Source organism: Chrysemys picta, chromosome 24 (assembly GCF_011386835.1).
Source record: "Chrysemys picta bellii isolate R12L10 chromosome 24, ASM1138683v2, whole genome shotgun sequence".
NCBI classification, from domain to species: domain Eukaryota; kingdom Metazoa; phylum Chordata; order Testudines; family Emydidae; genus Chrysemys; species Chrysemys picta.
Window position 1 is genome coordinate 7,423,719 of NC_088814.1, and position 27,459 is coordinate 7,451,177.

Consider the following 27,459-nt stretch of genomic DNA (forward strand, 5'->3'; position numbering starts at 1 on the left):
GAGTGCCGGGAGCAGCTGGAGTACGCCAGAGACCGGGGTGAGAAGGGAAGAGAGAGCCGGCCGTACAGAGCTGGCAGAGGGGGTGGAGAGAGAAGACGGAGGAGAGAAAGAAGGAGACAGGCATTGCGGGGGAGAAAGAGATCCAAGCACAGGCACTCTGGTGGGGGACAGAGGGTGGGGAGAGAAGGAAAGCGTTGGGGAAGAGAGAGAAAGATAGAACGTGGCAGAGGGAGGTGTGAGAGCAGGGATGAGACGGGGAAAGAAAGGGACGGAAAGTAGCGGAGAAAGAGATGAAAAAGAGGAGAAGGAAAGCGGGAGGAGGTGTGACAAAGGGGGAGGATTGGAAGTCCCACCTCTGCGACTGCGGGGCTCCGGGCACCTGTCTCTGAAACAGCCGGTACTAGCCACCGGCCTCTGGACTACCTGATCCAATTTGGCAATCCCTGTGTTCCTAAGTGGGAGAGCAAGAGGCTGGCTCGGAGGCGAGAGAGGAAAGGACAGAAAGAGAGGAAAGTGGAGCGGAGACAGACAGAGCTGGGGCCAGGGCCCATCTTCCTTGTTCTCGTTGGCCCTGCCTATGGGGCGCTGCCCATCAGCCCCCCCCCCGCCGCCCCCCAGGACCTGTCTGCCGATGTGCCACACGCGAGAGAAGAGTCCAGAGCACCATAGGTTTGTTTGGATCATTTCACATGCTTTATTTCAGCAGTCAAAATAATTAAAAACATCTCAAATTATTATACATATACAAAATAGGTACAGAATCCTCGGTTGCTCTCCCTCCCTAGAACATCTGCTTCTTGCTAGGCCTGGGGGCTTTGCGGCGGGATTGCTTTGAAACCCACGGAGAGAAGCACAGAAGAGGAGGATGGGAAGAGGAAAGGGAAAGAGAGAGAGAAAGCAGCAGCAGCGGAGGATGGCGGGAGAGCGAGAGGGGACAGGAGTGTGCATGGAAGAGAAGAGGCAGCGGGATAAAGGAGGGGGACAGAGGGATGGGAAAAGAGAAGGAACGGAAGAGGGAAAGCAGAAGTGAAATCCACCTGCTTAACTGGAAAGATAGAATTGCACACACCTTCGTTCCCTTCCAAGGCTACTCGGATCTAGTTTGCGTTAGTTCCCGTCCTTGTTTTTAGGGTTTTTTTGTTTGTTTGTTTTTAAATAGCACCTTCAGAAAATTCACAAGTTGACCCTGGGCAGCAAAAGAACTGAGTTTCTTTCCTGAAAACAACAGTCCTATCTCTATAGCACCAATCGGTCCCTAGCGCAGCCTCTCCGTGTGTTGGATTGTGCAGGTTTAAACCACCAAAACACCGAAAAGGGGACCTAGAACTGAAAAACACTAACACAGCGAACGAAAACAAGGAAAGAAAGAACAAAGACGAAGTTAGCACCTTTGATCGAAACCTGAAAGCCAAGCCCCCTTCTCCACAACCTGGTGTCAGTTAAAAAAAAAAAAACCCAAAGCAACTTAAAACTACTCGGAAAACACAGTTGAGAGGTAACCTTCCATACAACAATAATATACATTTTGAACATTACATTTTCTCTGCTTTGGGTATTATTATTATTATGAATCATTTTTCCCTTCATTGTTCACCGACAAAACATTTGATTTTTTTTCTAAGCGGATTTTATCTCCCAGCTGTCCTGCTAAAAGCACGTCCTGTTTAAAAGTCAACACACCAAATGACAGGTCTTGGCTGTTTTCCACACTACTGGGTTTTGCTTAGGAAAACAATTACGACACCTGGATTTGAAGTTTTTCTCATATTTATTTCTTTTGCCAACTGAACAAATGAAAGGGGAAAAAATGGTTCATTACACACGATTTTAAGTGCCTTCCTTTCAGTGGTATAAAAAATATATATAGAGTAAAGACACCAGGTCGGCTGTAGGTTAATTTTGGTATTTCTTTCCAACTCCAGGTTATAAAAAGAGATTTTTTGCATTGGCGGGAGAGGAGTAGGAGCAGGGGCGCAGGTTCTAAACCATTTGGACTAGCTTAGCATCGTTCCTGTTGCTGCAGAATTTTCAAAGCAAGTTGTTGTGATTTGGGTGTTTTGGTAGGGTCGATTTTGGAGGGTATTTTTGTTTTGATTGTGCAAGTAGTGGTCCCAAGATATTACTTAACAAAAAAAATAACCAAACCAACCCCAATCTGTCTTCAGGGATTCAAAAAAAAAATAAAAAATAGAACCATGTCAAGCAAGTGGACCCACTTCCTTAATTTTTTTGAAAAGTCATTTATTTTTATTTTTTTGCTTTAATGCTTTTTTTTTTTTAATGGAAACAAAATAGTTTTAGAGATGACGGATAGAAAAAAACACGAATTCAAGTCCATGTGAAATTGTCTCCTTTTTGGCTGTTTTTGATTTTCTTTCCGGGGGGGTTTTAGCTCCGGTTTACAAGAAGCAGACGGGTCCGATGTCAATTCCGAATTCCTGATCTGGCGCGCCAACGTCCATGGGGGCCACGTCAATGACGGGCAGGCGAGAGGTTTTCGTTGTCTTGTATTCGATGACTGTCTTGCCCCAGGTGCCGGTGTGACTCTGTGGGGAAGGGACAGGGAAAAGGAGAACATTAGAGTTGTTGATAGAGACGCTCCTCGAGGCAGCAAAGCGGGCTGCAAGGAAACCCTGCCTGAGGATCGGAGACAGCATTGCACAATGGGTGGTCTAGTGATTAGAGTGGGGGGGCCTGGGAATCAGGACTCCTGGGTTCTCTTCCTAGCTCTCGGGTTAGAGGGGGCCCTGGGAATCAGGACTCCTGGGTTCTCTTCCCAGCTCTCGGGTTAGAGGGGGCCCTGGGAATCAGGACTCCTGGGTTCTGTTGCTGGCTCTGACACTGACTCACAATGGGATCTAGGGCAAGTCACCTTCCTGAGCCACCATATACGAGCCTGTACCAGGCCAGGGGACTTTCGCAGGTTGCAGAGAACTCTGCCAGTCATGTCCAGGGCTGGAGAGACTGATTCACAGCTCTGCTCTGCCTCTCCACCCTCACCCTCTCCTCCCTCTCATCGCCAGGGCCTGGGGAGGCATGGGTGCACAAGCTCCCGGTACCACCCATGCTGGCAGAGCCAAAGGCAGTGGGACACTCACTGTGCATCCATCCTCAGTGACTCCATAGGTGAAGCGGCTGTTGCCCTCTGCTCTGATCTCAATCTCGTTGGAGCCCTGGAGGAGCAGAGCCTTCTTCAGGTTGCCAGTCTCCTGGTCCATGTAGGCCACGCTGTTCTTGCAGTGGTAGGTGATGTTCTGGGAGGCCTCAGTGGACATCAGGCGCAGGAAGGTCAGTTGGATGGCAACGTCAGCTGGGTTGGATCCCTCGCCTCCATATTCGAACTGCAGAGGAGAGAGAGAGAGAGAGAGGCCCCCGGCAGGAAAGCAATGTTAGTCCTCAGGTCCTTTTCCCCATTCCGAGTCTCCAGATCCAGCCCCTTCGCTTCCCACCTGCCCCGCCTCGCCAGGCCCCTAAGCTCACCTGGAAGCCGTCGCTCATTGTCTCGCCGAACCAGACGTGCTTCTTCTCCTTGGGGTTCTTGCTGACGTACCAGTTCTTCTGGGCAGTGTTAGCCTGGGTTGGGTAGACGCAAGTCTCGCCGCTCTCCATGTTACAGTAGACCTTGATGGCATCCAGGTTGCAGCCTTGGTTGGGATCAATCCAGTACTCGCCTGGTGGGGAGAGGAGAAGGACGAGTGAATGGGCGAAGAAAGAAAGAAAGAAAGAAATGGAGGAAGAAAAGAAGGAAGGAAGGAATTCAGTCGTAATGGAGGAGGAGTGTGAGTTAGTGAAGGTAGCTAAAGGCAGGGCAGGACAAGGGGCGCAAGACAGGCTGCTAAGAGAGAAGGAGCTCAGTGAGGATGTGCCAAGGATGAGGCCGGGAAGCTCACCGCTCTTCCAGTCGTTGTGGCACATCTTCAGGTCGCGGCAGGTGCGGGCTGGGTTCTTCCTGGTGCCCTCGGGGCTGCGGATGTTCTCGATCTGCAGGCTCAGGCTCTTGAGGGTGGTGTCCACCTCCAGGTCGCGGTCACGCATCACGTTGGCGTCGTCAGCCCGGTAGTAGCGGCTGTCGGTGTGGGCCTTCTCCTGAGGAGGCTGGGGCAGGAAGCTGAAGTCGAAACCGCCGCTGGGTGGGCCTGGGGGACCTGGGGGTCCGGGAGGTCCGGGGGGACCCTGTTGGAGGAGGAGAGCAGAGCGAGTTGAAGGCAGGAAGCCCTTTCACCCAGTGGACAGCAGATCCCAACCACCCGAGTCCCAGAGGGGGATACGTACAGCGGGACCGGCATCACCGGTGCGACCACGTGGACCTGGTGGGCCAATGGGGCCAGGGAGACCATTCAGACCATCTTTGCCAGGGGAACCAGAAGAGCCAGGGGGACCCTGTGAGGAAAAGGCAAACACAAAATGAGATCAGTGGGTTTTGGAGAGAGGAAAGTGGGGTGAAGGTGTGTCCATCTTGAAAGACAGACCGAGGGAGAACATGCCAACTCCCATCCTTTCAATCAAGGCCCAGCCCATCACCCATCCTTCTACCCCTCTTGTCTGTTTCATCCACCCAGCTCTCTCATCTAGCTTACCTCCCGCTACTCTGATCTGTCTCACGAATTAATAGAGCACCAGTGACCACAGTCCCAAGGACCAAGCTCCACTGGAGATGCACTCAGATCCTCTGGAATCACTCTGGATTTGCCCAGGTCCAGCTGAGAATAGAACCAGGCCCTGTCCTCACCATCTATCTGGGAAGCCCTCGCCACACAGTGAGTGCTGAGAGAACCTTACAATGACATCTCCTTATGGGCGCCGTGATACCTACAGGAGGACTTCAATTTTAGGAGTTTCCCTATCCCTGGATCATTTTTGTTCCCTTCCCATCACTGCCTCTGTCTGGGAAAGGATTTTCTAAGCCTGACTCACGCTGCGCAGGGCCTCTCTTATTAAGGTACCTCCCTACTGAGGTGGAAGAGTAACGGGTCAGTAGAAAGCAGCAGGCATCTATTCTGGGTTTCGCGTCTCCTTGATAGCAGTAGGCCCTTGTTGTACATGATCAGTGCTTACAAGAATCTGTGCTGCATGCTCAGAGGCTACGCTGATGGTTTTTAAGCTACTGGCTACACTATGGTCCATATTCTGCCTCTGGCCAATGTCCGTGCCACCCCAGATCGGGGATCAGGCAGGATCTGACCTTTAAAAGGCGATGCCACCTGTTGTGTTGGACCCCGGCTTGAAAACGGTGCTGATTATTTCATTCACGAACCCTCTGCCCCCAGCCCAGAATTTCCCAAGGCTTCAGGCATCTGCACCGGATGGGTTCACTGGGGCGGTACTTACCCTTGGACCAGCGGGACCGGAAGCTCCAGAAGGACCTTGTTCACCAGGAGAACCCTGCCCCAAACAGGAAAGCAAACATCAGTTCTGCAACGACGCTGGAGGCCCGTGCGGCCAGTGCAGAGGTGCTAATAAAACCGACGTGTCTATGAGAAGCTCCCACTGGGCTCTGACTCCAGCGGCTGAAGCTCATGAGAGAGGGCCAACAATAGGGCAGCTTTGGAGGTGCTAGGGGGCAGCTGTTGTCCTGTGTCCTAAGATCAAGGGGCTGAGGCCACAGCAGCAGGCCGGACGCCTGCCCTTCCCAGCTGCTGCATGTGCGAGGGCAGTTGTGAGCTGAAGGGCTAAGGGCAGCCTGAAACTGGGGCAGGCCAAGGCTTGCCCATCTCCTCATCAGGTGATGGCTTGCACTGGGATTCTCCCATGATTCTCTGGGGCAGTGAAGAAGAGGGTCTCTACTCTTCTCTCCAGAGACCTGCTATGGACTTGTTTCTCGGAGCCGGCTATATCGGGGGACCGGAAGGCAGCCATACTTACGGGAGGACCAGGTGGACCCTGGAGACCAGAGAATCCTCTGTGACCCTTCAAGCCTCTGTCACCGTGTTCACCAGTTTCACCTTTGTCACCACGAGGACCTTGAGGGCCCTGGAAGAGGAAGCAGAGTCACCTCACTGAGTGGCTGGGAAGGAGACCTCCCTGCCCGTCGCTCAGCAACGTTATTGCCAAGCCAGTGGCTTTTTCATAGCAGGAAAAAGCGGAATCTGAACCCAAAACTTACAGCAGCACCACGAGCACCAGCAGGGCCAGCGGGGCCAGCGGGACCAGCAGGGCCCTAGGAAAGGAAAGAGAGAAAGAGAAAGGCAAAGGTTAGCGCATCCACTGGGATCATTAACGTACCCTTGAGTTCATTTCTCTGCACCGTAGTGGGGAGTGCGGCCTATTGGTTAGAGCAGGGCGGACTGGGAGTCAGGACTTCCGGGCCCAAGGCCTGACTCTGAAAAGGAGTATTATCTAGTGGTTAGAGCAGGCAGCTGCTCTGCTCGATCCTGTCTTGATAACTGGGCTGATTATTTCATATCTCCCCAGTGCTGTTCCTGGGGTCTAGGCCCAGCTCTGGGAATAGGCATTGTCCTCTGGTTAGGGCAGAGGACTGGGAGCAGGACTCCCGGGGTCTATTCCCAGCTCAGGGCAGGGAATGGGTTTTAAATTCAGGGGAATGTCACGAAGTGTCACTTACAGTCTCACCACGATCTCCATTCTTGCCAGCGGGACCAACAGGGCCAGGAGCACCAGGGGCACCGGGAGCACCAGGAGGACCAGATGGGCCAGTCTCACCACGGTCACCCTATTTCCGGAGAGGACGAGGAAGTAAAGCACCGAGTTAACGTTCGCCTGAAGTTCAACCCTCCACCCCCAATAAAAGCCTCTTGCCATGACGCTTCGGGGTCCAACTCACCTTGGGACCAGCAGCGCCATCGCGACCAGGAGCACCTTCAGAACCGGGAGAGCCCTGAGGACAAGCGGAGAGACCCAGTGTTAGGCATGAGCAAGACAGAGGGGCCTTGGGTAAGCGACGACTGATGAGTGACAAATTAACCAGGAGGCTGGCTGCGCTGAGGCCTGGGACAGGCAAGGGATGGGTGAGGTCTAGAGATCAAAAGAGAAAGGGGGCGGGGAAAGGGACCCATGGGGCTTCCATTTCTCTCTGGAACTGGCCCCTGCCCTGATCCCTCCCATACTCAGCTCCTCTGGAAACCATCCCGCCCCGGGACCCCGACTGTTCTCCCATCTCTCAGGCACTGCGCTCCGGGCATTGTCCCATTGCTCACTGTCACCAGCCCCTGCGGGAGGCCGGGGGCAAGGTCTGTCCTACCCTTCAATGGAGCAGACCATTCTGAGTGTTGGCCCAGGGGCATGGAAAGGGTTAATCTCTCCTTGTCTTTGGTGCTGCTCCTGGGGGTGGTGGTGGGTTCTGGAGCGCCTGATGTCGACAGGTTGCCTCTAGTGACTATCAGCCGGGCTGCGGGATTCCCCCCAGGGGCAGCCAGGAGACTGATCCACCCTGGCTTTTAGCGTTTCTTGGCCTTGCCGGTGCTTGGGCAAAGGAGAGTCCTAACAAGCCAAGCACGGTGGCAGCTCACCTCACGTCCAGCTTCACCAGGGGGTCCGGCCAAGCCAGGAGGTCCTGCTGGGCCAGGAGGACCACGTTCGCCGGGGGAGCCAGATGGACCTTGTTTGCCAGGTTCGCCCTGGGGAGGAGCGAGAGAGGGACTGGGTTAGAGAAGAGGGGGCGGTGCAGCTGAGAAGGAAGAACCCGCTTGTGATGGGAGAGGGGTTGAATCCCCTCCCACTGCCACCAAATGACGACACACCCCTGTCCCAAACTGGATCCCACGCCCTAGGGCCTCAGAGTTTGGGGCTGAAGTTCTGGCTCCAGGCTCAGATAGAGTTGGGGACCAAGCAAGAAGGTCAGATCCAGGGGTGGTGAACTTCTGAGCACCCCTCAGCCTGGGAGGTTTGGCTCCACCATCTTCTTCTATAATAATAATAAGATCACAGGTCCCTCCCCGCTATTCCTCCTCTCTTATCTTCTGGCCAGAGCAGCGGCCCCGGACAAGGGGGAAGAGTCAAGGACTCTGTTCCTTGCATGGAGAGCTCCCAATCACGCCAGTAGCAAAGCGTGCCCAGCTCCTGTCTCTCCCACCCATTCCCTGCCCTATGAATGCCAGGAGAAGCTCTGACCCTTGGCGGCTGGGCCGTGAGATCCAATCCTGCTTGGATCCTTTTTGGGCAGGGGCAACGGGTTGAAGCCACAAGCCTCCTTTGAGGTCCGGCTTGAGGGCGTAAGGGTTCGACCTCATACTCACAGATGGGCCAGGGAGACCAGGGAAACCTCTCTCGCCTCTCTGTCCGGGAAGGCCGACGACACCACGCTGTCCAGCAATACCCTGTGGGCCTGGAGTACCAGGTGCACCCTGGAGGGGAGAGAGAGATTCTGGTTACAAACCCACCCATTTTGCTCCGGGGCACACGCTCCAACGACACCTGCCAAGGGGCCTGAGGTAGGACTGAACGGGTACTTACTGGGGCACCATCGGCACCAGGGGAGCCCTTCTCACCAGAAGGTCCGGGGGGGCCAGCGGGGCCAGGTTCGCCAGTGCGGCCAGCGGGGCCAGTCTCACCACGGGGTCCCTTGCTACCTTCCTTTCCGCTGGGGCCTGGTGGGCCAGGGAGACCGATGTTTCCCTGGGAGAAAGCAGAGAGGTGAGGTCAGGCAGCGAAGCCCAAGACTTTGAGAGGCAACCCCTCTCCACGGGGCGTTGATTTATGACACTCAGACCCCTCAAGCGGAGGGGAGAGAAGGCCTGGCTCCATGCTCCAGCGCCACCATGGGGCAGACAGAGCCATTGCCGGGCTGCAAGCAATGCCCGGCTACCCGGACCATCAGCCCTCATTACATTCTGAAGCACCGTGGAAGCTCTGTGGCAGGGCCTTGGCATTCCTACTGCCAGCTCCACTGCTCCTCATGCCCCTCTCAGGTCCCGCCTCCTCCCCCTTTGGCTTCCAGGCTGCCCGCTCTTGATGACAACCATCACCCATCCTCCCCAGCGGCTGGAGGCTGGCAGTCCCGTGGCAGATCCCCCCCACCAACCTCCCCATCTCCACCCCTGCCAGCAGGGCTCGGTGCCCAATGCCGTCGGCCCTCCCCCAACGCCACCAGCAAGGGGATCAAAAAGGAGATACTCACAGAGGGGCCAGGGGGACCAAGTCTTCCAGCAGCACCAGGGAAACCAGTAGCACCCTGCACAAGGTGGGGAGAGAAAGCGTTAAGTCCCACGGCTCCGTTAGCCACGGATCTGTACTACAAGCACTGCCCAAAACGCTGCCGTGCCCATGGGCTGAGAGAGGCCTGCAGCTAAGGGTGAGAGTGAGAAGGTGGAAGGTCAAGGCAGCCCTAAGACGCTGCCTGATCTGCCAGGTATGTCTTGCCCCTCAGGGCGGAATCCAGCCAGCTCTGGACAAAGAGCCGTTCTCTGAAGCTCGGGTGGAATTTGAAGGCTCCGGACATAAAGCATTCGTGGCTAAAGGGTTGCTAGTTCAGGGAGCAGTTTCCCTCCATGCAGAGGTCCATGAATGCACAGGACACTCGGGCAGGTGTATGGCAGGGACACGCTCTCTGAGCGGCACAAAGCCATGTTAAAATAATCTGATCCATGGGGGAGGGGCATTCGTTCTATTGCACCTAGGCTCTGATTTGAATGCTCTCGTCTAGACAGAGGGAAGTGAAATATTTCTCGACCCAGGGAAGAAGCTGCTCCAACTCCCAGAGGGACAGGAGGAGGGTGTGTTTTGGGGGGGGGGGCATTTTGCGACAAACTCAGAAAGCAACCCCCTTTCAGCTCCCAACCTGCCTCTTTCCCAGTGATGGGGGCAAAAAGCCGGCCCAGGGCAAAGGCCGTGCTGGAAAGGTGGATTCTCACATGCTCCGGGCGGGAGGCGGGAGGGGATCTGCCCAATTTTGGTGGGAGAAGCCGAATCAGAAGGGGAGTGAAAACTACCCCATGCAAAACGGAGAGCGATTTCATGGAGGAATCACCAGCTGTTTGATAGTCCAAGCTGGTCTGTAACGGGCCAGGACCTCAGGCATTTCCACTGTGGCTAAGAGAGGGACATTTTGCAATGTGGGTCCCATCCCTGGCACCCCAGAGGCTGAGCACAAAGGTGGAGGAAATACTCACAGGGGGTCCAGCGCTACCACGAGCACCTTTGGGTCCGGGAGCACCAACAGCACCCTGCGGGAGAGGAAAGAGCAGGACATCAGAGGGGGGAACGGAACCCTGGCCGAACGGGGAGGGATCGGGGCAGTGGAGAGTCACTTACAGCGGGGCCAGGAGCACCAGTGGGTCCAGCAGGGCCGGGGGCACCAGCATCGCCCTTAGCACCAGCATCACCAGTTTCACCTTTAGCACCAGGCTGGCCGTCAGCACCCTGTGGAGGAGAGCAGAGCGGAGGGTGAGGGGCAGCGTCCGGGTGCGGAGCTCGCGGAGATGGGAGTGGAGGGTGATGGGGGAACGGTCCTTCGCAGAACCAACATGGGCTGAGGAGACTAGGTTGTCTTGATGGGGAAAGCCCATCGAGCTCACATGGGAGCCAGAGGATTACAGGACGTAGGACTGGTCCTGTTCACCATCGGAGGCCGGGTGTAGGACAACCCAGTGAGTCCACGGGCCAGGGATGAGTCCCATCTCCGTACGCAGGGACAGCGCTCCCAGTATTGCAATGGTAGGATTGCTTCGGCCCCAGAGCCCTGGGCTGCATGGAATTACCCCCGTAACCCACCCCACTGAATACCATCCTCCCAAGGGAGGTCTGGGTGAGAGGAGGAGTCACTGGGGCCAGTGAGGACCACTCTTAACCATCATACTTACAGGGGGGCCAGCGAATCCAGCGGGACCAGGTGGGCCGGGCTCACCACGATCTCCCTGGAAGAGAAGGAACCGAGAGAGACGGGTTCAGCGAGGAGTGGGAGGGGTTGATCTTTGCCTCTGAAGCCAATCATAGAGGAACGGTACTTACGGGAGCACCACGAGCACCAGTGGGACCAGCGGGGCCGGAGGGACCAGCTTCACCCTGCGCAAGGAGAGAAGAGGGACAAGGTCAAGGCTCGGGCCTGGCAGACCAGGGCTCTTCGGAGGTGCCTCTGGGGCGAGGCTGGCTAGCTCGGGGGTCGCTCACGGGACGTGGGGAGAGCAAGGAGTTGCCTCCTCTCTGGAAATGGGGGGTAGGGCTGCAGGACCCTCCTGGGCACAGCCCTGATCGGGCAGGCCGGGGCCGTAGGAAGCATCCCCGGGGGAAGCTGATGAAGCTCCATGCTCTCACTGGGACGATCCAGAGGCACCTCTGCATCGAATAATCAGTTGGGGCCTTCCTCTCTGTCTCCCAGGAAACAGAAGCCGGGTCGGGAGCTGCTGGGCACAAACGGGACTGGCCTTTGCACGAATGCCAGGGGCCCGCGGCACCAGCTCAGATGCCCGAGAGGCTAGGAGAGTCACTGCCCTGCTTCTTCCAAGGGGACAGGGAAAGGGGGCGGGGTGAACCTTACCTTGTCACCAGGAGCACCAGCTGGGCCGGGGGGACCAATGGGGCCAGTCAGACCTCTTGGGCCATCTTTGCCGGGAGATCCATCAGTACCCTTGGGACCTGCATCACCCTGGGGAGAGAGGGCAAAGCAAGGTTACCTTCTGGCTATGGAGCACAGAACGGGGTGGGGGCTTGTGGCAGCTCTGGGGTGAGTGTGTGTGTGTGTGTTTATCTGCCCTGCACTGGAAGCCGTTCACGCTAAGCGTCCGGACCATTAGCCAGTCAGCTTGTCCAATGGAAAAAGACAGCGCAGTGCTGGCCATGTCAGCTCTCCAAGCTATTCAAGCTGGTGGAGAAGACCTCTTCCAAGGGCATAACTAGGCCGCGTGGAGCAGAGACCCCAGCAGCGCACTGGGCAAGAACCAGGGCACTTCGCTGTACTCCTGGAGAGACACGCAGGGCAAGGCCCGGAAGTTCCTTGGTTTGGACGGGGGGGTTTGCTGTGGCCTAAAGTGACTGTCGGACGAGGGCATCTAGGCCTTGAAGTGGCTCAGGCACCTGGCCTAGATTCTCCAAGAGCAGAGAGGAGGTGGGGAACGGAGCTGGAGCTGGAGCAGAGAGATGAAAGAGAAGCGGAGGGGGGCGAGATGGAAGGGAACAGGGGACAGAGAAAGAGCTGGGGAAGAAGAGGGACACAAGGAAGTGGAGAAGAGAGAAGGCCAGGAAGAGTGGAGGGGGGAAAAGAGGCGTAACAAGGTGAGCATGAGCAGGGAGATCTGAGGATGGTCTCCATGGTGAAGACTGAGGGTCACTTTGCTGGTGGGCCTTCGGGGGGCTCATACGTACTCTGTCACCCCTGGCACCAGGCAGACCAGCAGCACCACGTTCGCCGGGCATTCCCTGCAGACCGGGAGGACCTTGGTTTCCGGGACTGCCAGGAGCGCCAGCATCACCCTAAAGCCCCACAAGGCAGAGCGGGGGGGAAAAAAGAGAGTCAGGGTTAGAAACGGAGCCACTTCCTCATCGCAGCAAAAGCCGCCCGCCTTCCAGAGACCCGCGACCCGTCCCCCATTCTCCGGTGCCAGGGCAGGCTGCCTCTGGAGCCAAGCAAGAGTAGGCCGTGAGTACTGCCCAGGGGCCTTCTGTGCCTTGGGCAGAGAGAGGAGAATCCTGCAACAGTTGCAGGACTGGGGCTAACTCGATGGGGGAAGATGGAGTCCCCCCTTCCTGCTTTGAACCTGGTTCGAGGCAGCTGCTGGCTGGCTGGACACCGAGCCTCAGCCCCGCCAAAGCAGGAGGAGTGTATCCCATGGCCAATCCTATTCCAAAGCCTGCTTCCCCTGGACATGTCAGAGGCACTGATTTGCCCCTGGTTTCCCCTCCCATTTCTAGCTAAGCCTCCCTTCGCCCATCACGGAGGAGGAGGAGGAGGGAAATAGGTACATACCTTAGCACCATCGTTACCAGGAGCACCGTTACTACCACGTGGGCCCTGTGGACCGGGCGCACCTTGGACACCACGCTCTCCAGGGAAACCTCTCTCACCCTAGAGGAGGGAGGAGAGAGAACCGAAACTGGTTACTGCACCATCCCGAGGGGCAGCCGGCGAGAGGGACAGAAGGGTGAGAGATTGCTTAGAGCCGAGAAAATGGGTCGCAACTTACTCTTGCACCAGCTGGACCGGGGGCACCGAGGTCTCCGGGGGCACCCTGCCACGGGAGAGAAAGAGAAAGCAGAATTAGAGCTCAGGGCTTGGAAAGGAGCATGCTACCTGCTGGAGAAGCCCAGATGTTGCCCCTGAACTGGCTGGGGTGGAGCAGTGAGTGGCCGGGAAGGGGGACATCTGCTCCAATCCCCTCTATAACTAATCACCAAGCTCCATCCTCATGAGGGCCAGACTCTGTCTCGGTCTTTCCACCACTGGAATTTTGCATGGATCGTACCAGTTAGAGACGGGAGCGCTCTGTGGTCCCAGAGCAGCGAGTCTCCTCCCAAGCAAAGCCAGGGCATGGTCTCACCCAACAGAGGATGCGTCAGCTGTTACATTGAAACTACATTTGCTCTTAGCCGAAAGGCTGGTCTTGGGCCCCCCGGCTGGATATCTGGACTGAACACAGAGATAATCCCAAGTGGCCAAACTGAAATCTGGATCCGGAGTTCAAAGCCACCTGCCACCAGCCCCGGTTTATAGGTGTTCAGATCCAGGGCCTGGGCCCATGTCCACCCAAAAGGCTTTCAGAGAAGAGGTTGGAGGCCTGGGGTGAATGAGTTTCATGGTTGCTGTGGCCTCTGAGATGAGTTCTGGGGCCGGGGGGTGAGAAGGTCTGACAGCGGCCAAGGCCCTGTCTGGAGGCAGCTCTCCTCATTCATTGGCTAAAGGGGAATCTGATAAGTTTCATCACTCTGGACGTACGTCCAGTCTTGGAGGAACGTCTCCAGCTGGGGGTAGGAATGGGGCAGGAGACTTAAGGAAGTGAGAACGGCCATGAAAGGCACTGATGAGGGGTGGGCAAGCGAGGGACGGGGCGTCAGAGGGCAGGATCTGTCATCTCTCCTTGGCTTCTGACGCTAAGCAGAGCTCTTCTCCTTCTTCCTGTAAACCCCCTCCACCGCCATGGTTTCTTGGCACTTACCTGCTCACCAGGCTTGCCAGATTCACCAGCTGGACCAGCGGGACCGGGCAGACCCTGGGAGGGGAAGAAAAAAACCCAAGAGTTGAGATTTCCTGGGGGAAGGGGTGTGGGTGTGAAAAAAATGGAACAAAATATGATTGATCAGGAGAGACTTCCCCCCTGTGATGGGGCCTTTAATGGAACGCTCCTCACCTGGAATCCAGGAGCACCTGAAGGTCCTTGTTCACCTCTCTCTCCAGAGGGACCCTGAAAGAGGAGGGGAGAAAGTCAGGAGGGATCCAGTGGGGTTCGGAGCAGCACGCTCCGCGACAAGCCAGCACACAGGGCAGGGGCGAGAAAGGATTCATACTCACAGCTGCGCCAGGAGGTCCCTGGGCACCAGTTTCACCATCTTTGCCAGGAGCACCCTGTGGGGAGAGGAGGAAGAGCTTAAAAAGAGATCAGCGCAGACGCTGACTGAGTGTCCGATGGGAGCAGGGCGTGAGCGTCAGGGAAGGTGTGGCAAGCCTACAAGGTTCAGAAGCAGAAAATCTCAGGGGGCTTCAAAAGTTGGCATCATGGGTTCCATAGTTAACCTGTGGAACTCATTGCCACAAGGTATTAGTAACGAGGAGAAAAGGGCATAAGGGATATAAACCCTCCCCCAGAAGTCCAGGGAATAAGCAATTCTGTGGCTTAGGAAGAACCAGCCACCATAGGTATGTCATCCCAATGCAGAAGTTTTTATATCTTCCACTGAATCCTGTGGTGGTAGGCCAGAGCCCAGATATTGGCTAGATGGACCCCGGTCTGCTCTGCTGTGGAAAGCCCTATACTATATAGGCCCGTTTTACTGTCATGGTAAATTCTCTCTTTCTCATCTTGAAGAAAAGAGGCCTCAGGGTGGCAAACTCTCGGCTGGACCCAGCCCTGGCTGCGAGAGACAGATTGTTAGAGGCCATCAGTACCAAGAAAAATACGTACAACAGCACCAGCGGGTCCGGGAACGCCTCTTTCACCGGGTTTGCCGGGTTCGCCCTGAGAAAGGGAACAAAATGGCTTCAGTGAAGGAACACGGTACGCCCCGGGAACAAGCAGCGAGGGGATGTTGGGAACAATTGGCTCTTGTATGGCCCTAGGAGGGCCCGAAAGGCGCCACGACAGGAAGCAGGCGGGGCTGGCCCTGTGGTAGTTCTATTGACCCTCTAGGTTGCTTCCCATGACCGCCCCAGCTCTGTCTTTTCTCAGGCCTGGTCATCGCCCCGCCCCACGGTGGGATGTCTTCTGGGCCGCCTGTCTCTGCCTGCAGCTAACCCCTGAGGGAGAGGTTCCCAGAGTGCCTCCCCTCACATAATGCCCCTCTTTACAAAACGGTACCCAAAGTGGCCACTTATCCATTGTGCTTTGAATGCAACCACTCCCGGGCGGCGGCCAGGGTGACAGGAAGTCCTGGAGGCGGCCATTTTGTCATGTCCCTATCACTGGGCTGGGCGACTCACCCTGAGGCGACAGCATAGGAAGGGAGCAAGTTGATACTCACAGCAGCACCTTTAGGTCCAGGGAAACCCATCACACCAGCCTGACCTCTGGCACCGGGTGGGCCTGCGGGTCCGGGGCGACCATCTTGACCAGCGGGACCCTAGCGTGGACGAAGCAAAGGCACAGTTCAGAGGAGGCCATTGTGAGCAAAGGGAGAGGAGGAGGAGGAAGGGCCTTGATAAACCATGACTTACAGTGGGGCCGGTCTTGCCATCGGGACCTGGGCTACCTGGGCTTCCAGTCAGACCCTGAAAAGGAAGAAGAGCTGGGTTAAGCCATAGGGCGTCCGGCCTCTTTTGCTGTGCGCGAGGGGTCAGAACAGGGTAGGATGTGGTGGGCGAGGGCGGGCAGGGCAGCCGATTGGTCGCTGCAGGGGGTGGATGTGGGGTGGCCTAAAACGCCCTCCCTCCAGAACGGAGGGAGAGGGCAGTTGCTCTAAGACTGCACCACAGAGCACTGGCACCAGGAGATGCCGGGGGAAGGAGGTGGGCAGAGAGTTCACCTTGAGATGGCGCTTGGCAGAGATAGCAGCAAAGTTTGGTGGGACTCCCCGGGCAGCCCCTCCATCCCGCTCAGAACCATCGCCCGGCTCCGCCACCCTCTTACCTTGGCACCGGGCAGACCAGGCTCGCCAGGACGTCCAGATTCACCGGGGGATCCTTTGGGACCAGCAGGGCCAGGAGAGCCACGTTCACCAGAGGGACCCTAGGGTGGGGAGGGAAGCAGGAGAGAGAGGTTACACGCTGCGGTAGAGACCCGGATCGCTTCTTCTCGCTGGCACGGGCGCGACGAGCCAGCAGGGACCCACCGTGTCGCGTGACAGAGGAGGGGGACTAAACGGAGCCGAGTGGGCACTGAAAGGGCTTTGCCAGGACTGGCCACAAAGAAATCACTGGGCTATGCCATGGGGTGAATAACCCTAGCGAAAAGGCCATCCTAGCGTATGTACCATGTGGAGACAAGCCAATTCCCACCCCTAAACCCAGAACGTGGCGTGTAAAGCAAGGGGATGGGGCCAGGGAGTGGCTGGGTAATAGACCAGATCCCACAGGGCAGAATGCACCACTCCCAGAAAGTCCCACTAACTCCCCCTTCCACAGGCTTTAGCTGCTCCCAAGCCCCTTGCAAAGGATGCCCAGGTGGGAGCCTGTCTCCGAGTCCTTTGTGTATTTCAGTGTGGCGGACACCTGAGTCTCTTCTGTCTCTCTCACATTAGGAGGGAGCACACGGCGGGAGACTAGCACCTACCTTAGGACCAGAAATGCCATCAGAGCCAGGGAAACCGCGGCTTCCGGGAGCACCCTGCAATGGGACACAAGAGAAACCAGTGAGGTAAATGCCCACGCAGCCAGCAAGTGAAACAGGGAGAAGATGGAAACGGAAAAGGAGCTTCACAGAACCCCCCATCCGAATTCCCGTCCCCTCCTGGGATTGCAGTGGGGAGGAACGGCCCTAGCTGCCAACCTTGGGGATGAAAATTTCCGGGGGGTGGCGACTCCAGGGTTGGTTGGGTTTGGGATGGTGATGGGGCTGGATTGCATGTTCAGCTGATCTGGGTGTGACCTCCTCCCAGAACCTGGGCGTGTGCCAGGCTGGGATTTCAGGTCAAGCCCCTTATGGGATCTGGATTTGGATTTGGTTCTGGGTCCACATCTGAATTTCCCATCCCAAAATTTGGGAGGCGCTTGGATCACCGAGAAGGTAAGTCGGGACCCCTCTGCGTCCGAGAGACAGAGCTCAGGGTCTGACCGGAGGACCCAACACCATGCCAATGGGCATGATCTCCAGGGGAAACACAGCTGTCACTTACACGTTCGCCAGCAGGGCCGGGCAGACCAGCAGGGCCGGGCTCACCACGGGATCCTCTCTTGCCTTCTTCACCAGATGGACCAGGGGGGCCTTGGACACCAGCAGGACCCTAGAAAGCACAAGCAAGTCAGAGTGGTGAGTGTCTCCCTGTGGCTAGCAAACCAGACTGTAGGCAAAGCTCCTAGCAGGCCCCAGTGGGGCTCGTACTTACAGGTTCTCCCTTGGCACCAGAATCTCCCTTGTTGCCTGGAGCACCGGGTTCGCCCTGAAGGTAGAAGGAAAGAGAAACGAATTCATATCAGACGTCGCCCTGCGTGAACAAGGGCTTAATGCTGCCTGCCATCTATGTTGCACCCTCAACCCCTTTTCGGCTCCAGGAGGAATGGCAGACACAAAAGGCTCTGCCCCAGGAAGGGACAGAGACCTTCGATATTCTGGAGGGGAGGGAACTGTGCTGGCTGTAACCCAGGTCAGAGGATCCCCGTCCCAGGGCGGAGGGTGGAGCAGAGACGTCTCCAGCAGAGACAGGTGGCCGATAAGGAGGGAGGTGCTGGTAGACGCAGAGCTGCAGAGGTGAAGGCACTTGCACTGCAAGTGGCAATGCCACAAGGACAGTCAGAGAAGGAGCTGAGGGAGGGGATGCATTGGGCGCTGGGGGTGCCAGGGGCAGAGATCAATTCACAAAGCACAATGGGCTCCCTCCATGCCTGGCGCATCCCTGCCTAGCCCTGGACGGTGAAGAAGGCCAATCTAATTCAGCGGAGACGGGGAAGGAGGAAGGACACTTACGCTGTTACCCTTGGGACCAGGAGCACCACTGGGACCCTGGGGTCCGGAGGGGCCACGAGCACCGGGGAAGCCGGGAGCACCAGCAATGCCAGGAGCGCCCTACGGGAGGCAGAAGAGATGGTGAGGCAGCTGTGAAAACCTGGCTCCCAAGAGCCGACCCGCTACAGAGGACGGAAGGAGGGGGGGAGACGGCTACTTACAGTTGCACCTTTGCCACCAGGTTGACCATCGCTACCAGGGTTGCCCTAGGAGAGAGAAGAAGAGAGGGAGGGTTATCACCGGAGACAACAGGGCAACGGGCAGGAGGCGGGAGGGGTCGTGCAGTTCCACTCACAGCAGGGCCGGCGGCACCAGCGGGGCCAGGGGCACCGGGCTCACCACGGGCGCCCTGTGGGCCTTCACCACCACGACCACCTTGGGGACCAGTTTCACCCTAGAGGACAAGAGAGGAGAGAAAGACCAGTGAGCACAGTGACTGCTGGGAGACACTCCCACACCCCCGCGCTCCGCGGAAGCCATTTGCCCTCAGGCCTGACCGGGCCCTGACTGGAACTGAATGTCTTGCTGCACCAAGGCCTGCTGCTCCATCCCTCCAGCCCACTCGGGGGGGACGGACTGGGGCCCGCTAGCTTTCGGCTCGCCTTTGGCTCAGGGGGCAGCTGCGAGGCCTTTGGGGACGACTGGTATCAGACCTAGGGCTTAGCCGGGGTTAGGGTCGGCATAAAGCAGAGATGGACCCGCAGGGATCCTGACCCACGGTTTGGTGAGGGTTATGGGGCCAGGCCACCTGGACAGTATATTTGAACTATGCTGAAACAAGCCGGCTGCGGGGAAAGCTCCCGCTGCAGCGATGGGGAAGTGCCCCCCCACGGCGAAGAGGGGATCACGTTCTTACCTTAGCACCGACAGCGCCAGGGAAGCCAGGGGGACCAGCTGGGCCAGTTGGACCCTAGGTGAGAGGGAAGCGGGTTAGAGAGTGAGTGCAAGGAACCTCCGGGGTCGGCGGGGGTCTCGTCACAGCAGCCATCTTGGCGTCGGCCAGAGATCTGGGCTGTGCTTTGACATGGGTGGGAACAGAGGCCGGAGGGAGGAACTCTTCCCATCCAGGCACTGGCCAGTTCCTGAGCGGGGTTGTGCAGGTGCCACCCGTGGGGCTCAAGCCAGCAAAGCTCCATGAGGGGAGCGACATGGAGGTCGCTGTGGCCAGTGCCCGTGTGGCCGTGCCACACAACGGCCAGGGCCCCGCGGCTGAACAGTCTCATCTCAGGGCAGCACGAGGTGAAAATACTCACTGTGGGGCCAGCAGCGCCAGGAGCACCGTCGTTACCACGAGCACCCTGCCGGGAAGAGAGGAGAGAGGCACTGGTTACAGACAGGTTGGCACACGACCCGGAAGCCGTGCGATGAGGAGCATGCCGCACATTGGAGCTATCCCAGCGGGCGTGGCCCAGAGGGGTGCCACCGGGGGGATGCTTCCAGGTGCCCGCAGCCCAGCAGTGCAGCACCGATACTCACAGCGGGGCCGGATGGACCAGGGCGGCCTCTCTCGCCGGGAAGACCACGGGGCCCCTAGGAAGGAGGAGAGACGTGAGTTCATCTAGAGATGTCACCGCCATTGTCTGCACCCTGCCCTCTCCCCCAGCTCTCCCACCCCTGCCCTGCTCCCCACCCCCTGTGGGGCGTCGTGCTGGTAAATCTGCCCCCCTTTGCTCTCTAGTCCCTTGGAAAACCAAGCGCTCCCGAGAGCCAGCTCAACCCTCCCCACAATCCCTCTTCTTGCAGGTCCCTGTTGCTCTTATAAGCTCAATGCCTGCCTCCCTCACTACCACAAGTCCAGACTCTTGTGTCAATGGACACCAGGAAGGTGTGACGAGCTACTCACTATTTGTCCGGGAGCTCCGTTCTCACCAGGGCTACCAGGCTCACCCTAGAAGGAAGACAAAGCTGGGGTCAACGGCTGGTTCCCAAAGCGGACAAGGAAACTTTTCAAGGGAACAGGGAGGGCCAACGTGCCTCGTGGCAGAGGGACCTTACCTTGGGGCCAGCTGGACCGGTATCACCCTTAGCACCATCAAGACCGCTGAAACCCTGGAGGGAAGGGGAAACAGAAACACAAGTGTCCAGTGATGAGGGTCAGGAGAAGACACTGTCCTCCCAGGCGGAGGCATGACTGAAAATCATCTGGCTTTGTAATGGTCCCTCACAATGTGCATGGGGTGGCGGATGGGAGGGTAAGGCCCCAGCTGAGTGGCATGAGAAGGGGGGAATTCCTCCAAACAGTGGCGAGGACAAGGGGCTCCATCAGACCCCTCCTGGTAGAAAGGAACATCCAGGATTGCCTTGCGATGAGGCCAGCTGAGGGCACTGTGGTGCGAGCTCAGCTACTGCTTATGTTTCTGCCGGGGCCAAGCATTGGCCTGATAACCCCAGGGTTGTGAGTTCAATCCTTGAGGGGGCCATTTAGGGATCTGGGGCAAAAATCTGTCTGGAGATTGGTCCCGCTTTGAGCAGGGGGTTGGACTAGATATCTCCTGAGGTCCCTTCCAACCCTGATATTCTATCTCCAGGGCTTTGGATTTGTAAGGGGGGCCACCTTTCCTTTTCCTTTTCCAAGTGTAAAGAACTAGGGCATCAACTTACTCTGTGACCCTTCATGCCTGGCAGGCCAGCAGTTCCGGGCAGACCACGGGCACCCTGGGGAAAGGAAAAGAAACGATTTAGAGACAAGGACACCGGTGCCACCCCACATCAAGCCAGTTACTGCAGAGGGGAACTCAGCACCCCAGGCAAGGTTGGATAATTGAAGCATCTCTGGTCATGACCATCTCTTGCTGTGATCATGACTCCGAGGCATTGACAGTGATCAGCTTTAGTCAGGACTGGAGCCAAAGCTTGCTAGAGCTAACCGTCTTCCCCAGCGAATGGCTGTCATGTGAAGTAAGCTAAAGCCACACAATGAGACCCAGAGGTTTCGGGCAGGTTTGCCCAGCCAGTGCTTTTCCAACCATGTCACAATGGTGATGCTGGTCAAAGGTAAAAACCCCACCCTCACCCGAATGCCACGGCAGGAACCAGACAGAAGGGACGTCTCACCTGGGGGCCGGGAGCACCACGTTCACCAGGACGTCCAGGCTTTCCAGCTTCACCCTTGGAGAAAGAAGAAGAGATGGAGTCAGGTCAGTAGCCCACACGGCTCGCTTGCAGCGAGAACCAAGCAGATGCTAAATGCACCGGGAAAGGGACCCAACTCTTCGCAAAACCCTATCTGGGGAGAGGTCCCATTTTCTTTTCTCTTGGTGTTTCAAGGCATCATGGAAGCCAAAGCCTCACCTGGTTCCTGCGGCCTGCAAGGAAGGCCATGTACCCAAAAGGCTTAGCACTGCCATCAATACTGGCTAGCAAGCAAGGCTATCCCCTGCATTTTTGGGGTGGGGGGGATCTTCTCTAGAGGGACTTTGATCTTGAAGGACACTTACATCATCTCCGTTCTTGCCAGGTGGACCAGGTGGACCACGGGGACCCATGGGACCCTAGAACAGGCAGAAGAAACGTGCGTTAATATTCTGAGACTGGGCAAGACTTTCCCATTGCCACCCCTCCGCTAGCCATTCACCTCACAGGCCTGGGCCTGGTTCTTGGCTTGGCTAGAGAAATCCCGTTCCCCGATGAAGTCTTTTCCGCAAAGGTAGGCCAGGCTTTGCACCAGCTGCCCCCAAGTGGCAGAAGAGGGAAGGTGCAAGGAATCGTCCCAGGCTGGGGCCGGGAGATTCAGCGTGCAGCCCATCCCGTTATGAAAATGAAGAGCGAGAAGACGATTGACCATGACTTACAGAAGCCCCAGGCTCTCCAGGCTCACCGGGAGGACCTTGGAAACCTTGAGGACCCTAGAAGAGTAGGAGAAGAAGACGGGTTAGAAAACTAACATAACCGCACCCAGTTGCTCACGCATCAGTCCGATTTCCCTCCGCTGCTGGCAACGGCTGCCTCGCATGGAGCATCCGTCTCCATCACACTCGGCGGTGTGAGGTGTCTATCGCTGACCACCAGAAGGGAGCAAAGCCCACGCTCCTCCCCCGTCCCAGGCAACTCCCCGTCCCTTCGCTGAGAAGGTCTCTGGGAGCTGAGGAGCCTGAAAGGGCACCAGTGGTAGCTCGTTCCCAAAGGGGGCAGTTACAAGGCGCTGGCTGAGGGCTCAAATGGGCCATGTTTTCTTGACAGGGAAGATGCGAGGTACTTACAGGAGAACCGGGAGGGCCGGGGAGACCGCGCGGACCAGCTGGGCCCTGGAAATGAAGAAGAGAAAGAAAAGAATAAGTCAGGCGAGGAGATAAGCTGGAGCAGTTGCCATGTTGCCCAGCCTCCCCTCCATCTTGGTTTTCGGTGACCTCCTCTCTTCCAGCAGGCCTCTCTCTTCCCTCGCCACCCGCAGCCGCCTGGCTCGGGGCTGACTCTGCCTGCCACAGACCATGCTACCTCTTGCTGATCTTTTACCATCCCTCCCCTCGTGGACGGAGTCCCTGGTGACCCCTGGAGGTCCCGATCCACGGAGCCACCTGCCAAGATGTTCTACTTGGGGAAGAGAGCAGGCCCCAGGTCTCAAGCTGTCCTAGGATTAAGGCAAATTCAAGTATCCCTTGCCGATCCTGAGTAATCAGGGTACGGCTGCCCTAGGAAAACATCAGCGCCAACCAGCTGGTGGTCCTGTGCCTGCCCCCAGGAAGAGATCTGCCACCCCCCCCCCCGCTCTGCCTGACTGATGCAGCTGGCCTCGTGCGTTCTAAAGCCAAGCTAGGCCAAGCTAGCTCCTGTCTTTCCTGCTACGTAACTCCGACTCCACTCCCTCCCATCCTTTCTCCCTCACATCTTCTCCTGTTTCAGTCCTGGCCCTCAGGCCAGCCCCCTGCCCCAGCCCCTCGAGGGAGACGCTGGACGCTCACCATAGGGCCGGGCATGGACAGGCCACCACCAACGGATTTCTCGTCATAGCCGTAAGACAGTTGAGGTGCGAAGTTCTGCAGGAGAAAGAAAGAAGGGAAAGCCGGTGTGAAAATACTGCGCTGCATTCATCCCGGGCCGGGGAAGAAGTGAGCGAATGATTGGAACCCAACTCACTCCGCCAAGGCCTGGAGGTCCTGGGGGGCCTGGGGGTCCAGGAAGACCAGGCTGTCCGGGAATGCCATCTCTACCAGGTTGGCCTGGGGGTCCCTGCAAAAGAAGAGGAGAGAACCCAGAGGTTAGTAGTGCGGTAGTGTCATCCGGGCATGAGCCAAGGCAGGGTAACTGGACTCGGTCGCCATTGTCCACAGTTTAAAAGTTTTCTGGACAATTTTCAAATTCTTTAACACAGCCATGGAAATCTTTCCCCTTCCCTCATCCCCATTTCCTGACCAAACTCCAGCGACCAATGGCAAAAGCATGGCTGGAGAGACCTACCCTGTCTCCTTTGGGGCCGCGTTCTCCTTTGGGGCCCTGGTGGGGAGAAGAAAGGGAGGTGTTTAGAGAATTAGCATGGAGACAAAAGAGTCTTCAGAAAACAACAGGGAATAGGTTTGTGTAGGAAGACTACGGAGTGTCATTACCTCTATTCCAGTGTCTTCTCCGTCGACAGGAGAGGCTGCGGGGAGAAGGACAAGGGTAAAGTCACGTGCTTCTCTAATACCCACCCCCACGCTGCACCCTGCCCTGGTATAAATGACAGCAAAATGCACCCCCCTTGCTTAAGTAACATGGCTGGCAGAAAGATGCTCAAATGTTCTATCTGCAAAAGACCTGCATGTCTCACTCTCTGCCTGTCTCCCTGACCGTGATGCTTGCTAAGGAGAGGTCATAATTGCGTCCACCACAGCTTATGCTGGTCCACTGGGCACCTCCGCCAAGAAATAATCAATCCCGTTTGAAACGTCTCTTTAGAAAGAAACGCCCTAGAAGCTCAAAGGAGAGGAGCAGGCTTGCTATGTCTTATCCGTGACGCCATAGCTCCAGGGGCTCTAGCTTCACCAAGGATGATGATGAAGCCATCAGGTCTCCGAGCTAGGCTCTGCTGATGTCCTGGTCTCCAATCCCCTCCCTGTCTCTGCATGTGTAGGAGGAGCTGATCGTATCTGGTGCCAGCAGACCCTGGTGCTTAGCACCTTATATCAAGCTAGACAGACAGACAGAGCATGCACGCGAGCGTCAGTCAGTACCCCCGTCCGGGCAGGTGGGACAGCATTCTCCATCGACGATCTTGGGATTGGGGCAGTCTAAGATGTCGTCGCAGAGCACCTCATCGCACAGGATGTTCCCGCTGTCGCACACGCAGAGCTGGCAGGGTACAGGTTTCCATACTTCTCTGTCGCTGTATGTTAGTCCGTCCTGTATGCAGTTTCCAGATGGAACTAGAGAGACAACGAGAAACGGGGCGGGGGGGGTCAGGAGCGAAAGAACTGAATTAGGAGCCAACCCAGAAGCTGCACGCGAGGAACCCCCAATCCGGGGACCAAGAGGCTGATCGGATTCAGTTGCTTTTTTATCCAAAGGCGTTTTTCTTTCCTCTCCAGTTCCCCCAACGTAGGCCTTCCCTCCCCGCTCCCCCCCTCCACTTCTCCTGGAACCTTTATACACTCATCTGCTTCTCATCAGCGCAGCTCCATGACATAGGAAACATGCCAACACCACAATAACTATTTCCAGTGTCTTTGGAATTTAAACAAAACCTGCAGCCAATTGTTACATCCAACTGTAACCTCAGCTTGCTGCAGCCGAGGCCAAGCCAAATAAAAACGCAAAGTCTCCTAAAGGGAAGAGGGCTGGACTAGAGGGGGTGGGAGGAAGGGAGGCAGGGGCCCAGTGACAAGGGGTTCTGTGGAGGGGCAAGGAGGGGGAGTGAAATCTCTTCTGTCTGTTGCTTTGGGAAATTGGGATCAAGTGAAAATGGTTTGGGTGGGAAGGCGAATGAGAGCAGGGTGGGCTACAAGGCCAGGCGGGCCGGGTTGTCATTAGATTCAGGATATGACACGTGCAGGCAGGCGAGGCTGGGAGGTGGCGGCGATGGATCGGACCCAGTAAAGCAGGAGGTGGACTCAATAAAGAGAAGCACGTGATGGGGAAGAACAGCGGGCCGGCTGTTTTTCTTAGCATGGAATTGTTTCCACGCCGGTTTCAGGTTCGGCGTCGTTTGCCCGCCGCGGGGAGACAAACGGGATAAACGCTCCTCGCGGGTGAAGTCCCGTAGGGCGGGATCACGGTGGAGAGGCCAGATGTTTCTACTCTGTCGGCCCCAACTTCTCATGTCTAGTTTAAATTAAAAAAAAAAAAAATGCTGTTGCTGGCTGAGTCCCTGGGAGCCAGCGGTTTTGCAACAGGAAACTGGTGTGTTGACACCCGCGGGGTATGCATAGGGGTGCAGTCAGTCACTCCGCCTGTAGGTGGCAGGCCAAGTCTAGATAAATGCCTGCAGCAGGATCTAATTAGGGATATTAGCAAACCTAGTCCACGGTTGACCCCGGAAATATAGCCCCTTTGGTGAGCACTGTCCAGTCCCAGGGCTCCCAATGGGCCCCAGGGGGCCGTGATGCAGGCCAGAGAGGGTTTTGCAGGAGTCAGGTCAGGTGCTGGCCGCCAGAGGTCGCCATGGGACACCCCCTCACACCCACACCCCATGAAACTTCACTGCAGAAACCTGAATCCAGTCCCTTAGCATCCGGGAGGTTTTGTCTGTGAAGTGATGTCTAGACTCCTGCGCTTCTAAAACATTTTCCTTATGAATCATCCGAGACTTTTCTAATTCTTTCCTGATGGCTTTTGCAGATCAGAAAAGTCCAGCCCCGGGCTCGCTCCCCGCTCCCTTCGCTTTCCAAGGCACACAATGGCTTTTCCATAACTGGCTTCCCCCCTCCCCAGCCAGCCTTAGCCTCCCTCCTATGACACCCCCTCCTAGAGGCTGATTGTGCTGCTCCCCCCCCCGGCCCTCGAACTTGGCAAGGAATCTCACAGCTTCAAATTGATCTAACTTGTCTGCCCGCCAGGGGCATGTTTGAAAGAGACACAGAACATATGAACACACCCAGTTCCCTTCTGCAGCTGGTTAACTTTGCTTGTGGAAGGGATGTTTTCCCCCACCGAGCAGCTTCAGTGGGGGAAGAACGGACATCAACAAATACTTGATTTGTCCACTCCCACTTTTGGAGTCACACGTTCAATCCCCTTCTGACCTCACCCCCTCACACACAATTCCAAATGCTCTGTAAAGGTTGAGAAATTCTTGCCAGCATCCCCACCCCATTTTAAGACACACAATCCTTTAAAAAAAAAACATTTCTCCCCATCTCCCTAACCTGACCTTGCAAACGCAGTTTCCTAACTAGAAAAGCATGCAAAATTCCCCCCCTAACCCATCCAACTCACGCAAAGCACTAAGTTTTGCAATCCCACTCAAGATCGTTAACAAACTTTTTCTTTGCAGACCAGTCCAACTTTGCATCCCTCTTGCTCTAAAGTGCAATGTTACATTTCCCCCTGTGCATAAGCAAAGCTGGTTAAACAGAAAATGCATCTCTATCTCTCGTGCAGAAAGTTAGTGAGAAAGTTTTTACTTACTGTCTTCTTCTCCTTGACCTTTGGTGAGTAGTACAGTCGCTGCTATCAACAGCAGTAACCGAGAATCCACAAAGCTGAACATGTCTAAATATTAGACATGTAGACTCTTTGGGCCCCTTTGTTCTGTTTTAGAGTCCAGTCATACAGGGATGATCTGACTATGTAGTTCCAATCCAGACCCCAGCAGAAACCTCCTACTGAGTCTCCAAGAGCCTAGGTTCCCTTTTTATATGATCCAGCATCCCAGAGGTGGGTCCCAACCTAGCTTGCCTCTCAGTGCAGAGGGGAGCTTGGACCAACCCCTCAGCCAATCAGAGGAGTTCAGCTAACACAGTCCCAGGCGGGGACACACACACTTACACACACACACAAAGTTGGGAAGACAATAGCCAACCCCCTTTCAGCCCAATCACAAGGGTACGGACCCATCTATGTAGACTTCCAAAAATCACTGGATCCTCTACATTGGCAGGGCAGGTTGCATGGACAGGAGGGATGTGCTGGGTTCTAGTGACATGGAAAAAGAACCGGAGGAAACCAAGGGAAAATTCTTTGGGGCAGTAGCTCCCTTTGCTTTTGACAGGTTAAAAGGTTGGACGAGTGGTTTGTTAGGAACAATTCTGACCAGAGTGGAAACCCACTGCGTGGCACCACCAGATGGAATGCGGTGGGTTCTAAGTGTCTCAGGGTTGCACCAATAAAGGGGTTTGGGGGCAGAGGAGATGAT

The 27,459-nt window shown here is 56.4% G+C and overlaps 1 protein-coding gene across 1 annotated transcript; it reads right to left on the reverse strand.

The window, feature by feature from the left end:
* Window positions 1-670: 670 nt before the first annotated feature.
* Window positions 671-26,964, reverse strand: COL1A1 (collagen type I alpha 1 chain). Its single transcript, XM_005301941.5, has 51 exons — window positions 26,733-26,964; window positions 24,341-24,532; window positions 23,735-23,769; window positions 23,589-23,624; window positions 23,268-23,360; window positions 23,093-23,167; window positions 22,394-22,438; window positions 21,986-22,039; window positions 21,632-21,685; window positions 21,249-21,302; window positions 20,796-20,849; window positions 20,190-20,243; window positions 20,038-20,082; window positions 19,671-19,724; window positions 19,448-19,492; window positions 19,051-19,104; window positions 18,490-18,588; window positions 18,356-18,400; window positions 18,156-18,254; window positions 17,578-17,631; window positions 17,368-17,475; window positions 16,806-16,859; window positions 16,164-16,262; window positions 15,752-15,805; window positions 15,559-15,657; window positions 15,003-15,056; window positions 14,393-14,446; window positions 14,232-14,285; window positions 14,040-14,093; window positions 13,071-13,115; window positions 12,854-12,952; window positions 12,253-12,360; window positions 11,429-11,536; window positions 10,903-10,956; window positions 10,755-10,808; window positions 10,207-10,314; window positions 10,065-10,118; window positions 9,074-9,127; window positions 8,410-8,571; window positions 8,193-8,300; window positions 7,467-7,574; window positions 6,782-6,835; window positions 6,563-6,670; window positions 6,104-6,157; window positions 5,863-5,970; window positions 5,329-5,382; window positions 4,273-4,380; window positions 3,891-4,173; window positions 3,481-3,671; window positions 3,099-3,341; window positions 671-2,546 (listed from the first exon to the last, which is right to left on the reverse strand). Exons 1-51 carry the CDS (start codon window positions 26,812-26,814, stop codon window positions 2,400-2,402), a joined length of 4,365 nt encoding a protein of 1,454 aa, XP_005301998.1. The 5' UTR covers window positions 26,815-26,964; the 3' UTR covers window positions 671-2,399.
* Window positions 26,965-27,459: the final 495 nt, after the last annotated feature.

Bases quoted from the DNA above. Each gene is read 5' to 3' on its own strand.
- COL1A1 (XM_005301941.5), bottom strand. From the start codon at position 26,814: ATGTTCAGCTTTGTGGATTCTCGGTTACTGCTGTTGATAGCAGCGACT. The intron at 18,255-18,355 runs GTAAGTAGCCGT...TGCCTCCCGTAG, and splicing joins CTGGTGGCAAAGGTGCAACT to GGCGCTCCTGGCATTGCTGG. The intron at 14,447-15,002 runs GTACGTATTTTT...CTCTCCCCACAG, and splicing joins CCGGACCCGCTGGTGCTGTT to GGTGCTCCTGGCAAAGATGG.